Raw genomic sequence first — 14,253 nt, 5'->3', positions numbered from 1 at the left:
TTTACTTTTTTCAATGACTCCCTGATTAATCGCGCTGTCCGAAATGATGATCACCTCTGGGCCAAGAACATTTTCAGGGAGCACTTTATTTGGTAGAACACAACTTTATCCTTAAAAGAGATTTTTCTTTAAAAATCACTGACATGGAGAACAGTTTGTGTTTGGAGGAATAAATGTTGGTTCTCCAAGGGGAGGGCAGAAATGGAAAACCTAAGTTATACATGTGCAGATTGTCCTTTGGATTCCCTAATACTATGACATCAGCTATGTGTTGCCTCCTTGAGCAGTTCTACACACAAAACAACTACAAGATATCAGTGAGAAGCGTCTTTTTTTTTTTTGTTATGAGACATGAATTACTTTGTTCTTACTTGGGATGGGTACCGAAGCGTAACTGCGTGCCACGTTACTCCCCGGTATCATTTAAAAGGTGCTTTGTAGCGGGCTCAGATAAGAACTTGTGAAGTGCTGCAGCTGCACAGCGGGTCATGCACGGAGCATCAGCCAAATTACTGTCTTGGAAACGTTCATACTGGACAAGCAGAGCGGGGACCCTTCTTCTTTTTCCATGGTTGATTTCACAAGTTCAATGGTCCACCGTTTTGTTTGTAGAGCACAGAAACAGTCGTAGAAAGTTGCATGGCGACGGGTTTACTCAAGAGTTTTGAACGCGTGAGCCCGAAACATGCACATACATGTGTTAACATAGGATTTTCAGTGAAAGTGGCCTCTCAAATGCGTGTTGTCGAGGGCGGGGTGCGCACAAGATGCATCCACTCATCACATCAACAGTCTTAACAGCATTCTGCTGGATTTGGGGGAGGTGGTCGATGAAAGAAAAATCCATATAATGTGCCAGCATCCCGCCTACATCCCCCATACGTAAAATGGTTTACTACGACCTGTGGCTCACAGCAGTAACAAACGTGGACGAACATTTTCACTCTACAGGCTCACTGAGCGGTCTACAACCTTGACATTTCGCGTGTGCCATTTGTGTTCTCTTCGCAGGTTTGCCCGTTTTTTGCCTGCAGACAGCCCGTATCCACTGATTTAGTGTGGCATGTCAGCTGCTCACAACAACTTTAGAGTAAATCCACAAAATGTGAATTTAAAGAACCCTGTTTTTTTCATTGACCCCTTTCTCTTTCATTTAAAAGATCACCTGCTTCCCCTTTTTTTGTGGGGTGAGTAAAGCAGAAGCATCTGTGGTCAGATTATTAGTATAAGATCTGCCAGTCCTGGACAGGAGGGAGTTGGACTAAGAGAGAAGTGAAGGGAATAATGAAAGTCAACCTTTAATCCTTTTGTCCAACCTAATATTTTTTAACAACTATAGCTGTCAATTTCATGCAACTCGTGGTTATAATAATAACTATTATTTCTTTTAATTATAAACCATTTAAAAGTTAGTCATTTCCAGTTTGTGATTTTTTTGAAAGCTGGATGGTGGAAAAGTCTTCAAGTGTGGTTGGCCGTTCAGCTGGACCAAACTTCCCAGCAGCAGCATCAACGTTTTCCCTTTCAACAGAAGATGTGGTGACAGGAGTTTCTTCTGCAGCTAAAAAACAAGCATTATTATTATACAATAATCAATGATAAAGCTAATAAAATAAGAATACTAATAATAGTTTACTGGCTCATTTAAAATCTGTCTGCAGGTTTTTCACAGGTTTTTTCACAATTTCATGATCTTTCATGATCAAAACATCCTCATTATGTAAAACCAAAACTGCAAAATACAAATAAGAAATATTGTAGCCATTTATAAATAATAAATGTGAACACTAATTTGAGTAGAAATGGAAATATACACATTTATACACTTCTTTATTGTTATTTTGTATGTTGATAATTTAAAAATTAGTACATTTATTTTGTTTGTCATTTATAAATGAGAAAATGTATTTCCTGTTTGTATTTGGCAGTTTTGATTCTCCATATTTCATGCTAATGCAAGATTTTAAGACACATTCATTGTTGTAAAAGTCAGACTACCTGACTGCGAAATCTCTTTTAATCTTGGTTAACAGAAAACAAAAATTCACAATGCTGTCCAGAGTTTCTTCTGTGTTTTTCCCCCTCGGCCAGAGCTCGCAGCAGTCTCAGTGCACATTCTCATTAGCACCTTCCCCCCACAGCATGTAGAGTAACACGAAAAGAACATGATAAAATGAGAAAACTGCACCGTACCTGGTTAACAGACAAACAAATGTAATTAAATAGAGAGCGCCATGCTTTAGTGAGACGGAGTCGGAGATTTTAATGGCGCCGTATGAAGATTATACTCCCATCAAAAAAGTAATATGGCTGCATCATCAGCAAAAGAAAGAGTTCCTGCTTGGAAAAAAAGAACAAAGTAAACACACGAGTTTCTATCACACGCTTCACCAAAGCCTCCATCCACCCGTCATCCACTTTCAGGATGTGAACCAACGCTCTTTTAAGGAAAAAAAACAAACCAAACACTTTCGGTGAAGCAGCAGCAACTGGTGGTCGTCAACTGTCAATCAAACTTCAGCTTCAAGGTTGCACTGATGGAGATGAAAGGAGACAGTAGAGCAAGAAGGTGCTGGTTCAAATCCCAGAAAGCACCAGATGGAGGAAAAATGGTGATCGACAAAGTGCTGACTGATGTACAGAATAGTGCGATGGAACTGACTTGATCTCCAAAGCAGAGAAGCGCTGGTTCAATTCCCCGTCTCAGTTTTGTTGTTGTCGGTTTTTGCCGCTCCTTGACAGTCATCAGCTCAAAGGAACAAAGCAACACAGTCCTGCTGTAGACAGATTAGCACAGTGGGAGTGTTTCTGTCCTTAAAGCGGGAGAGCGCAGGTTCAAGTCCCAGTCAGGAACATCGAGGTGTTCAGTTGCCTCGCAATTCAAGCTGCGGCTAGGAGGAGTCAGGACGTCCGGAAAGGGGGGCTTCATCTTTGCCCCCCCTCCCAGAGGAAGGAAGACCAGGAGAAGAGGATCCCAGAAGAAGATGTGCATTTAGATAGATCCATGCAGAATGCAGCTTGGATGTGTGGAGGGTCTGCATACTGTAGATGCAATACAGGTAGAGCAACACCTGGAGATGGTGGGGTTGTAGGTAAGTAAAACTTTTATTAGACTATTAATTTAATTAACAACTTACACTAGCTTTATATATTTATATTTCTACCAAGACACCAACTTTTACACCAACTTTTAGAGTTAGAAAGACAAGATTTAGTAAGTATAGTACCATAATGTAGTGTTTGTAGTGTGAGAAGGTACTATCATGATCTAGTTGTTCCTTCTAGGTATTAGAATAATAGTACACAGTCTAGTTGGTTTAGCCCTCCTGTCGGTTGCTAGTCTTTTAGGTACCTGTCTCCCTACCAGTTAGCTGTAGCTCTAATATCAACCTTCATCATCTATCTTATAGCACTGTAAGTCGTTGATCTCCTACCAGACTAAAGATTAAGCCACCCCCCCTCCCAGCATCCCTGACTCTTCCTCACCCCAAGCATGAGTTGTGATGCAACTAGCCAGGACTTGAACCTGCACACTTCTGCTTCAAGGACAGAGACACTCCCACTGTGCTAATCTGTCTACAGCAGGACTGTGTTGCTTTGTTCCTTTGAGCTGAACGCGCTCCACATGTTTCAAAAATCAACAATCAGGTTTAAAGACACAGACTATGACATCTACTTCCTAAGGACCCTTATTGTAACTGGGAATTGAACTGACACATTCTCACTGGAAGCACAGAGACACTGCCACCACACTACTCTATCTGCATCAGAACAGGGATTCTGGTCCATGGAGGATCTTCACGCAGAGTCAGCTTTTATAGCGACGGTTTGTTAACGAGTCGGGAATTGAACCAGTCACTCCCACTGCACTATTTAAAGCACCACACAGGTCCAAAAAATAAATGTTCTTTTTCAGTTTTTAAACTCATTTGGATTTATTACTACATGACAGTTGTTTAACTTACTGATACATCCTTTTATCCGTTTGTAACGTCACACTTAAACATCAAACAAAGTCATTCACCTTCGTCAGTGCAGTTGTGATTGCAGGAAAGGGGAAGAATCAGTGGAGCATATTTTGTGTCATTGGTAATTGAATGAGGAAGAAAGAGAACAGAGGGGAGGAAAATTTGAATGGTGCAATGTTTTTTTTTATGTACACTCAAAAAAATGATTCAAGCCATTCTTTCATGTAACACAATAAGATTCTGTTGATTTTATTTAAAAATATTTATTTTAAAAGAATGTATCTACATTTAATTGACCTAACACAAAATGTATTAGCAGTTTCCCCTATAACTCCAGTAATCCAGAATAATTGAGTTCAAGTAAGGGACATGCTGTTGAATGCTGTTTCTCTTTATTTATTCTTTTTGCCGTCTTGCGGCTACAATTTTTCACCTATTTTAACCATTCAACTATTAAAATGTTCAACTCCTTCGTCTAATGCCTGGTATGACTTTTGGTCCTTCAAATCCTTCGACTTTTCAAAAGTGAAAACTTTTGTTCGTTTTTTCCACGTAAAAAACTCGGCTTCTCCCAATAAGACGATACACGACGAGCCTCAACTACGTAAGTAATAAATCTATTTGATTATACCGGCGGCTTTATGATGTCACAAAAGTGTTAGCTCAGTGGATTAATTAGCGGTTTTCACACACAGAGGTTCTGAGTTTGAGGCTGGCTTCAGACTGCTGTTGCACAGTTTTTTTCCTTTGCCTTTCTTGATAAAATTGAGTTCGACTAACTCAATTATATTTCGTAACATGGTAGAATTTGCTTTGAGGTGGGGTTACTCATATTTATTGGATGGAAATCCTGCCCACAATTAAATAGAGTTGATCCAATGAGTTATTTTTTTTAATTCCGTGAGGCCAGACAAAATTTATTAACTCCCTAATACATGCACATGGACACTTGTAAAAGGCATAAGAAGACAGCAATCACTGTATGAATTCTCTAATTCAACTAAATATTTTTTTTTTATTTAGCGCAAATTCGAACTACAGACGTCTCAATGGGCTTCATACCGGTAATTGTAAGGTAAACATACAATCAAAAAGGGATCATGAATACAAAGAATGCATTAGGATAATACTTAACTTTAACAAAACAGACTAAACTAAACTGATTATCCTTCCCTTAGCCCCCGCCCCCCCCCCCCCCCCTCACAGTAAGCAAAAACTCCGTAAAAACCGGTAGGTGGCAGTATTGCACATGGAAACTTGTGAAACCAAAGAAGAAGACGGGCTCACCATGGGCGGGGTTAACATTCCACCGCATGTTCACATTCCTCAGCGTTTCAGCATTTCACTATGTTGTGCAATTCTGTAGGCTGCAGCCAGGGGTAGTTGGCAAAAACAGCCTCTGCAGTCAGTTGTGTAATAAAGGAAGTGAACAGCATATGGAGCAGCAGCTCCCCCTAGTGGCAGACAAAGACATTGCAGGATGTTGTGGTACAGCTGCTGTGAAGCATCAACGTTTTGGCTCTTTTGATGGGAATGTTACAGATGATCCCAAGAAAATAGCCAACTACTGCTCTGACTTCTACACTAAACTCTAAGAATATTGTGAAGAAACTACTAATCTCTATAATCTCTCACAGATACCAAGGTAACTGAGACTGATTTGAAGGAATTCTGTGATAGACCACTATTGAAACAAGAAGTTGTATCAGCTCCTGAACACTTCAAGGTAACTCTTGAGCTATCTTATGGGGTCCAGATGACCCCCCCCCCCCCTTACACTGACGTGTTCTCCCTACCATGACAAAGGTGGATAAAGGTGGAAAGATTTCATGTAATCCATGGACACCAGTGAAGATCACAAGTCATTGAAGAAAAAAGGTTCAGAGCACTGTCTAGTGGGTCTAGATGACCCAACTCCCAACGTTTAAGTGCCTAGGATAGCTCAAGGGTTACACACTGCGACGTCCTCTCTATCTACAATATTTCAGTGAAAGAGTCAATCACCTACCTAGGAATTACCTTCTCTAAAGATAAAAAAGCCAGATGCCAATTAAACTTTGATCCAATTATCAATAAAACACAGACAAAGCTGAACCAGTGGCTCCAGAGAGATTTATCACTGAGAGGCAGTTTTGCTAACTAAAGCTGAGGGAACTTCCTGCCTAACGTACGCAGCTTTATCCCTCAATGTTGAAAAAAAGGTTCCTGAAATCCATTGACAAAAGGCTATTTAACCTCATTTGGAGGAACAAAAACCGTTAGATTAAAAAAACAGTTGTAATGAACACTTACGATGAGGGTGCTCTTAACTTTCTAGACTTCTGTACATTAAATTATACCTTTAAAATAAATTGGCTAAGACATTTTATTAAGAATCCAACTTCAATCTGGAATTTCATACCAAATTACATTTTCTCCAAATTAGGAGAAATTTTTATATATTTTGTAACTATAATGTGCAAAATAAAGCTTTCTTGCTTCCATAAACAAATGTTACTTTCCTGGTCACTCATTTGTAAACAATTTTTCTCCACACAGATACTACACATGGAACACTACAGACATTACATATAGACATAAATCTTTATTTTATCCATCTTGTTTTACTCAAAACATCCTTTTGGTTCATCAGCTGTTTAAATCAAACGGATCTTTGATGTCACATGAAGAATTCTGCCTCAAATATTGCTTCAAAATACCTAAAACAGAGTTTAACATTGTTTTGAAAGCAATCTCAAGCTCATCATGGCAGAGTTCAACTTTATTACCAATTGATCCAACTAAAATAGAAATAGGACGTATTTGTTTTTTTTCTTCACGTAACACAAATTGCCGTATACGCTCACTTTTTCAGAAGGATGTTGTGTCCATTCCCTATGTAGGAATAATTTAGTTAACCAATTAGAATGGAAAAGATCTGGAATCTACCAGCAAAACACTTTTTAACCAATAAAGTGAAAGAAATCTCATTTAAACTAATCCATAAATTCTACCCATCCAAACTATATCTGCAAAGGTTCAAAGAAAATATTGATGTAAGCTGCTCTTTTTGTCAAGAACACCCTGAAGATGCTGTACATTTATTTTGGTCATGTCCTGTTTCCACTACTCTCTGGTCTAAAGTTGTCATTTCGTTTCCGCCCACATACACTCAGACTTCCGCCTGTACTTAGAACATGTTATGTTTGCCCTCACCCACTGGTCGTCCTATAAAAAAATAACAATTCTACATCATTAACCTTTTATTGTTTTTATGCAAATGGAACATTCATAAACCAAAGTTACAAATAACACCCCTCATTTTTCTATCTTTATCAATGAGTTCAAACAATACATGAACACAATAAGAAAGCCACTAAAACATTTGACCTGTGCATCAATTTCAATGTCTTTGTGTAAAATGTAATAATAACTCCCTGGCTTGTTCCTTCCATGTTACTGTTTTGCATTGATGTGTATTGAATTGTTACATTCAATAAAGTTTGAAAAAAAACAACTATGTTTTGGCTCATTCCTTTTCGGTAGAATCTACCATCCAGTTCCTAATCAAACACATATCGAGGATTAAGCTGTTGCCCATGCTAAGATGTAAAAATAAAATACTGAAGAAAACATCCATGAGAAATATTGTTGACTTGTCCCCCTTACTGCTGATCTTAATAATCTTCAGAGTTCAGTTTCCTTTCGCTTTTCTAAATGCAAAAAAGCTATCTTAAAAATTCTAAATACATTTTGAAAAATCCAAGCTTGAATTGTGACGACAAGGAAACGTCCATTACTCCAACAATTGTGATCAAGTTAAATAGAAGGAGTAATGGAATTTTGATTAATTAAGAATTAATTTGGAATCTGTATTAACAGCATTTAGTGTGGTGTAGTTTTGATTATCATCAGGTGAAACGCTGGAAATATTATCTTGCAACACTTTTTAAAAATAAAATACCTTTACAAAGAAATACAAAAAAAACAAAAACGAAAATGTATCAGATTTACCTAAAATCCTTTTTAGGTACATACTTCAAATAAAAGTTACAAAATAAACTGTTCATTCAAAGTTACATAATCTAATTTAACCTAATTTTCAAAATAATCGATTTAAAAAAATACTATTAATATTATTTTTGGAGGATTTTAATAAACAATCTGTTTTTTTTTTTTTGTATTGTTTCTTTTTTTCTCCCTCATTACGTCACCTTAGGTTACTTACTTCCGCTTCCGGTTCATATATATAAACTTTGTGCACCCTGCTAGATGTCGGCACAAACATGGCTGCCCCCGGGTGGAGGCACATAACCAGGTGGAGGAGAGGCTGCTGGGGCACAGCGGTGTCGGAAACGTTATGGCCCGTTACCGGCAGGTCTGCGTCCTCCTCCGCGCCCTTCCCCGGCCGGGTCGGCGGAAGCTCGGAGCCCGGGAACGAGGTAAGTTTGTGCCGGAGGGGAGTGCTGTCAAACACGGGAAGGTCATTCAAACACGCCGGGCATCTTAGCCGGTCCGCCGCCTCTTTGCCTGAACAGAAATGGGTGTTTTTGTCGACGTGACCGCAAAAACGAAAGGAAATGATGCTTTTATGCGTTCAGCCGGAAACCGCAGAAACATCTAACGCACCGGAACTCATGTTCGCGGTTCCTCTTCTCTCTGATCTTCTAGCTACTATTAGTTAGGCTGGAGTTTCCACTGATTCAATAACATTCATGTTTATTTTTCTAAGATCTGCACCTTTCATTGAGGAGAAACTTCACATATTTATAAAACGACATTTTTTTAACTCAAACCCCAAACTTTCTGACCAAAACAACAAATCTGCTAAAATGGCAAAAGTAAAAACTTTTTTCCGACTATTTACAAGGAATGACACACAAACATCTTTTTTTCTTCTTCTGATTTGACTTTATTGCTAAAATAATGACATTCCTTTAAGTCAATAACAGATAAAACACATTATTGCTTTGTTATAGATCTAAGTGCCAATAAAGTTGGATTTAAAATGCAATCTTTTAGAGTTGGAGCAAACTTTTGTAACACTTCTTGTTGTTTTTCCCAAATAATATATCTCTGTTGATCCAAAGCAAGTCCTATATTAGTGATTCTTTCTCAGCTTTTTTATATGCATGTCATTTTATTAATTTGTGTAAAGCTATAATCTGTTTTTTATACTTTACATAAATTTGACTTGAGTTTGTGTGTTTTTTTATTTATTTTTTTGCTCACTGTTTTCTTTACTCCTTTGATTTTAAATATGTTATATTATTTCTGAATCGAATTAATGTGAAAATCTACTTTTAAGCCAATAATTTGACATGTTTGAGGCTGAATATCTGCACGAGATCCTGATGATTTCCTTTTGTTTTCTGGATCAGGTGAAGCCGTCGACACAGATCCTCTCCAAATCACACTTAGGTTTTTCCCTAATCCGGTGAGCCGTCGGGTCATTTCTTCACATCTGTTATTTTTGCATGCGGGTGTTTTTATTTCTTGTTTTGCGCCGCAGACCCTGTTCCCGGCTGCCCTCCGTCGCTGCTCTTCAGCCTCTCTGTTGCAGGTCGACGCACAGCGACGCCAAACTGGAGGACCCGTTTACTTTGGCGCAGAAAGATCTGACAACATTATATGACGATATCAAGAAGGTGAGTTGATATTTAAGTGTTTTTATCAAAAAAATCTGCTGTTGACAAAGTCTTGCGCCTCCCAGGAGCTGTTCATCTCCAGGACGGAGCTGAAGTCTCTGTGCGACTACTATTTCGACGGCAGGGGAAAGGCGATCCGGCCGATCATCGTGGTCCTGATGGCTCGAGCCCTCAACATCCACAGCGACCGATCCGGGTAAACGCTCCCGACGCGGCGCTTCCGGAGCGCCAAACGCTGAATCCTAAAAGCCTGTCTGCTTGCAGAGATCTGCTCCCGGGACAAAAAGCCATCGCCATGATCACTGAGATGATCCACACCGCCAGTCTGGTGCACGACGACGTCATCGACGGATCGGACGCACGGAGAGGAAAGCGGTCCTTAAATGAAGTGTGGGGTGAGAAGAAGGTATGGCGTCCTCGGCCTCCCGACTGGAAACGTCGTTTTCCGCGTCTTCAGCGCTGCTCCTGGTTTCTCCTTCAGGCCATCCTAGCTGGAGACTTCATCCTGTCTGCGGCCTCCATGGCGTTGGCTCGCATCGGTGACATCACGGTGGTGAAGGTGCTCTCCCAGGTCATAGAGGACCTGGTGCGAGGTGCAGTACGCGGTCGGCAGCTTCATCTTTTCTGACGAAGACTCTGCTAACGGAGGTTCTCCTGCTTCCAGGCGAATTCATGCAGCTGGGCTCCAAAGAGAACGAGAACGAGAGGTTCAAGCACTACCTGGAGAAGACCTTCAAGAAGACGGCGAGTCTGATTGCAAACAGTTGTAAAGCAGTATGTACGTTCAGTCTTCACATCCACGCCACGGCTGTGGACACGAGCCTCTGTCGGGGCCTCCCTTGGTTTTTGTTGACTGCCCGTCTGCTTCTTTGAAGGTGTCTATTCTGGTGAGCTCCGATCCTGAAGTCCACGAGATCGCCTACCAGTACGGGAAAAACGTCGGCATCGCCTTTCAGGTAACGTCCGGCCGGTTGAATGACTGACTGATGGCGAAGGAGGAGGAGCAGATGTCACCGTGGTTCTGCGTGCAGCTCGTGGACGACGTTCTGGACTTCACGTCAGGAGCCCAACAGCTGGGGAAACCGTCGGCCGCCGACCTGAAACTGGGCTTGGCCACCGGGCCGGTCCTGTTCGCTTGCCAGCAGGTGAGGGGCTGGACTCTATCAATACAAACCGTAATCTAGGACAGTAGTGAATTTCTGTGGGGTCTTTCTGAAGTTTCCAGAGCTTCATGCGATGATCATGAGACGCTTCAGCTCCAAAGGAGACGTGGATCGGGCCTGGCAGTACGTCCTGAAGGTACGGGTGTGAAGGGGGGAGGTCACCTTTTCTGGGCCAGGAGGCCTGCAATAATGACAGATGGAGCAACAAAACACCTGAGGGGGGAGTTTTCCCTGAGATTCATTTAGGTTTTCACCGTCAGAATTGGAATTTTTAGACACGACTTAAGGGGGGAAAAAACCCAAATCCATCAAGACATTTAACAAAAATGATCAAATTTAGGTGTGGAGAATAAAAGGTCTGAAATTATGTTTATTTCACCACTATTCATATGGGGAATGAAACCGTTTTTAAAACTACTCTAAGCGCTCTGGAGTTCAGCTGCTTTAGGAGATTCCTGACCTTTATGATTAAAAAACAAAAAGAAGAATTGCATCAAACTCTCAATAAATCCAGCATGACCTGCATGAACCTTTTTTTTTTTAAATACATGTCCTAGGATTACATATTTTCCATAGATAAGAGCATTATAACTTTTATTTATTACATTGAATAAACCTTATTAGCTTTGAGGCCGTTTATTCAGTTCCAGTTTAAAATCTATTGTTTGCAACGATTTTTCTTTACTGCTGTTTTGGCTTCTGCTAATTTAGAATGAATGTTTTTAACCCTTGTGCTATCATGGGGTCCAGATGACCCCACCCTTCCATTGACGTGTTCTCCCTACCATGACAAAGGTGGATAAAGGTGGAAAGATTACATGTAATCCATGGACACCAGTGAGGATCACAAATCATTGAAGAAAAAAGGTTCAGTGGGTCTAGATGACCCAACTCCCCACGTTAAAGTGCCTAGGATAGCACAAGGGTTAAACGGCGTAACACTTCACTGTCGACATTCAGACGAGCAAGAAACACAGATTTTCTGCACCATCTATGCTAAATCTAGGTTCCTTTTCTGCAGCCAAATGACATAAAATCTAGTATAATCCCAGATTTTTGGTTTTGTTTTCCTCCCATCAGAATTTGTGGAAAGTTAAAAGCAAAAAAGTGAACCAGAAGTTTCACTTTCACGAATGTATTTTAATGCTGAAAGTCTAAATGTTTCTTCTTTTTCAGAGCGACGGCGTCCAGCAAACCTCCTTCTTGGCCCGCCGCTACTGTCAGGAAGCCATCAGACAGGTCAGCCTGCTCCGGCCGTCCCCGGAGAGGGACGCCCTCATCCGCCTCACCGAGCTGGTGCTCAGCAGAGACAAGTGAACCTCCACCAAAGCCTTCAAACTGGTGCAGCTACACGGAGAACGGCGCCGCCGCGGGGCTCTCTGAACTCTCAAACACTCCCTGAAGTGGAGGCGGAGCTCCTCTGTCGTGGTCGACGTCTAGATATTGTTTTTGTCAAATTGTGATTCCAGTTTCTGAACGGAAACGGGGAGAAACATGATCATATGGTAACGAAGCACTAAAACCTAGTACTGTGTCTGGCCTGTGGAGGCGGAGCTGTGGCGTTCCGAACACGGCGTGGTCATTCTTCTGTCTGGATGTGGCGGCGTCAGAGATCCGTCCAAGTGTCCTGTAACAACCGAGGCCTTCACGTCTGCTCAATAAAGCGCCTGCTTCCTTTGTACTCCACTGAGCACACGCCGTTCTCGTACATAGACTTGTTTATTACAAAAGACTGTACATGAATTTGTCAATCAACATATTATACACACGTATGACGGCCAGAGAAAGAAAGCAGTTTAGTTCTTCTACATAAGAACTTTGTGGGGAAAAAAGACATTAAATTTTAAGCATTAAAAAAACCCAAACTAAATGAGTGATTCCTGAGTCGACCGCCATCACGCGGCTGATGTCACAGCCTGCAGGGTCACGCCCTCCTTGTTGCTATGACGACACGGAGGAGGTATTACAGTAGTTTGGTCCACGTGGTTTCATGTGAGGGCGTCGGGCAGGAAGTGGTTCACATCACCAGGCTCCCAGGTGGGTTCAAAGGGCAACACCCTTTCACAATAAGAGTCCAGGTTGTGGAGGCTGTAAAGTTGCTCATTTAAAAAAGTCCAACTAATATTTAATTACATTTTACGCCTAGTTCGGTCAGGTTTATAAGAAATCAACGTTAATTGACTGCTTTAAAAACAAAAATGTATATTTAAGCTATTTGGTGATTCATCATTTACACCTGTTGCACTGATTTTTTTAACTTTAGTTTACAAAACTATAAAAAAAATTGAAAACACTTAATTACTCCAATTTGTTATATTTGTGGTAAAATTCTTGCTAAAAATGTATTGATCAACTTTTTTTTTTAGTACATTGTGAATAAATGAGTCCATCTGGTCAAATTGCTGCAAAAAACAGTTTCCACAAAGCTGGGAATGTTTTGGACCAGCAGCCCGGTTGACTAAAAAAATAGAAATTAATAAAGATGCAAAACAAAAGAAATGGCAATTTCGGAAAAAAACGTCTCCATGGGAAGATGCAGAGTTTATGAAGAGTTCAGTGATTTTGTTTTTAACAGTGTAATTAACAAAAAGACAAACTGACTGCATTTAAAATATAAATGAAACAGAAACCTCAAGTTATGATATATCTGCATGCTTTAACCTAAAGTTTTTTTTCCTGCAGCTCACATCATTTACAAACACTTGCAGAGAAGCTTTTTATCCAACTCTTTTATTTGTTCCATCAAAACTAAAGCCGTTCACCTGTCAATCAGAAAATCTTTGTTCTGCCCAGAGCTCCTCCCCCAGTCCCCGCCCAGCGTGGCCCACCACCCGTCCCCGTCACCCCAAGAGATGCTTTCGATTATTTTCACGTGGTATAAAAGCAGATGTTTCCGTCTCAGTGGGTCAGGATATGACTGAATAAATACTCCAGGACTGGCGGGCGCCGTCAGTCGGCGTAGTGCATGATGGGCTCCACGTAGTTTCCGGGAAACAGGCCGGTCACGCCGTTGCTCACGCCCTCGAACCAGCCGTCGTCGTTCTTCTTCACCACGTAGATGATGGCGCCCTCCAGGAAGGACAGCTCGTCGTTCTTGTCCTTGGCGTAGTCGTAGATGGCCACCACTGCGAACGGGAGGTTTCTGGTTGGTTTTTTCGGCGCGTGCGGCTCGCTGTGGGAGGAGTTTGAACCGACCTTTCTCGATGTAGTTCTTGGGGGCCCACTGGGGGTCTCCGTCCGCGTAGGGGTCGCTGTACTGGACCAGGGCGGCGTCCTCCTCCTCCTCGTAATCCACCGGAGGAGGCGGAGGGGGCGGGGGGCACTCGTCGAACATGGGGATGTCATCCGGAGGGGGAGGGGGGGGAGGAGTGGGAGTGTCTGCAACTTAGGGACAAGGTCAGAGGTCAGCCCAGGAGTTCATGGAGACGGAGAGGAGAGCGGCGGCGGCGTGCAGGGCGGCGTGCGCATGCATTCAACCAGTGAGCAGGCGGGTTT

The 14,253-nt window shown here is 41.6% G+C and overlaps 2 protein-coding genes across 8 annotated transcripts in view; one reads left to right on the top strand and one right to left on the bottom strand.

Annotated features, from left to right (window-relative positions):
- Positions 1 to 8,191: 8,191 nt before the first annotated feature.
- On the top strand, positions 8,192 to 13,170 carry pdss1 (decaprenyl diphosphate synthase subunit 1). Its single transcript, XM_004081174.3, has 11 exons — positions 8,192 to 8,389; positions 9,329 to 9,384; positions 9,460 to 9,595; positions 9,661 to 9,791; positions 9,860 to 10,001; positions 10,077 to 10,188; positions 10,260 to 10,369; positions 10,471 to 10,551; positions 10,627 to 10,740; positions 10,814 to 10,894; positions 11,935 to 13,170. Exons 1-11 carry the CDS (start codon positions 8,234 to 8,236, stop codon positions 12,073 to 12,075), a joined length of 1,260 nt encoding a protein of 419 aa, XP_004081222.1. The 5' UTR covers positions 8,192 to 8,233; the 3' UTR covers positions 12,076 to 13,170.
- The window catches only part of abi1 (abl interactor 1), a 37,151-nt gene continuing 35,361 nt past the window's right edge, over positions 12,464 to 14,253 (bottom strand). For all 7 annotated transcript variants that reach the window (XM_023950266.1, XM_023950270.1, XM_023950268.1 and 4 more), the window contains 2 exons: positions 13,954 to 14,142; positions 12,464 to 13,883 (listed from right to left, as the gene is read on the bottom strand). In XM_023950266.1, coding sequence (XP_023806034.1) covers positions 13,708 to 13,883; positions 13,954 to 14,142 — 365 coding nt within the window. In that variant the 3' untranslated portion in view covers positions 12,464 to 13,707. The remainder of the gene's footprint in view (positions 13,884 to 13,953; positions 14,143 to 14,253) is intronic.

The sequence above is a fragment of the Oryzias latipes genome, chromosome 20 (assembly GCF_002234675.1).
Source record: "Oryzias latipes chromosome 20, ASM223467v1".
NCBI lineage: Eukaryota > Metazoa > Chordata > Actinopteri > Beloniformes > Adrianichthyidae > Oryzias > Oryzias latipes.
Note: the sequence above shows the minus strand (reverse complement) of the source record. Positions and strands in the feature narration are given on the sequence as shown.

Coding starts and splice junctions, on each gene's coding strand:
- pdss1 (XM_004081174.3), top strand. CDS start 8,234: ATGGCTGCCCCCGGGTGGAGGCACATAACCAGGTGGAGGAGAGGCTGC. Junction 9,385..9,459: donor TTAGGTTTTTCCCTAATCCG/GTGAGCCGTCGG, acceptor TTTGCGCCGCAG/ACCCTGTTCCCGGCTGCCCT. Junction 9,792..9,859: donor ATCCACAGCGACCGATCCGG/GTAAACGCTCCC, acceptor GTCTGCTTGCAG/AGATCTGCTCCCGGGACAAA.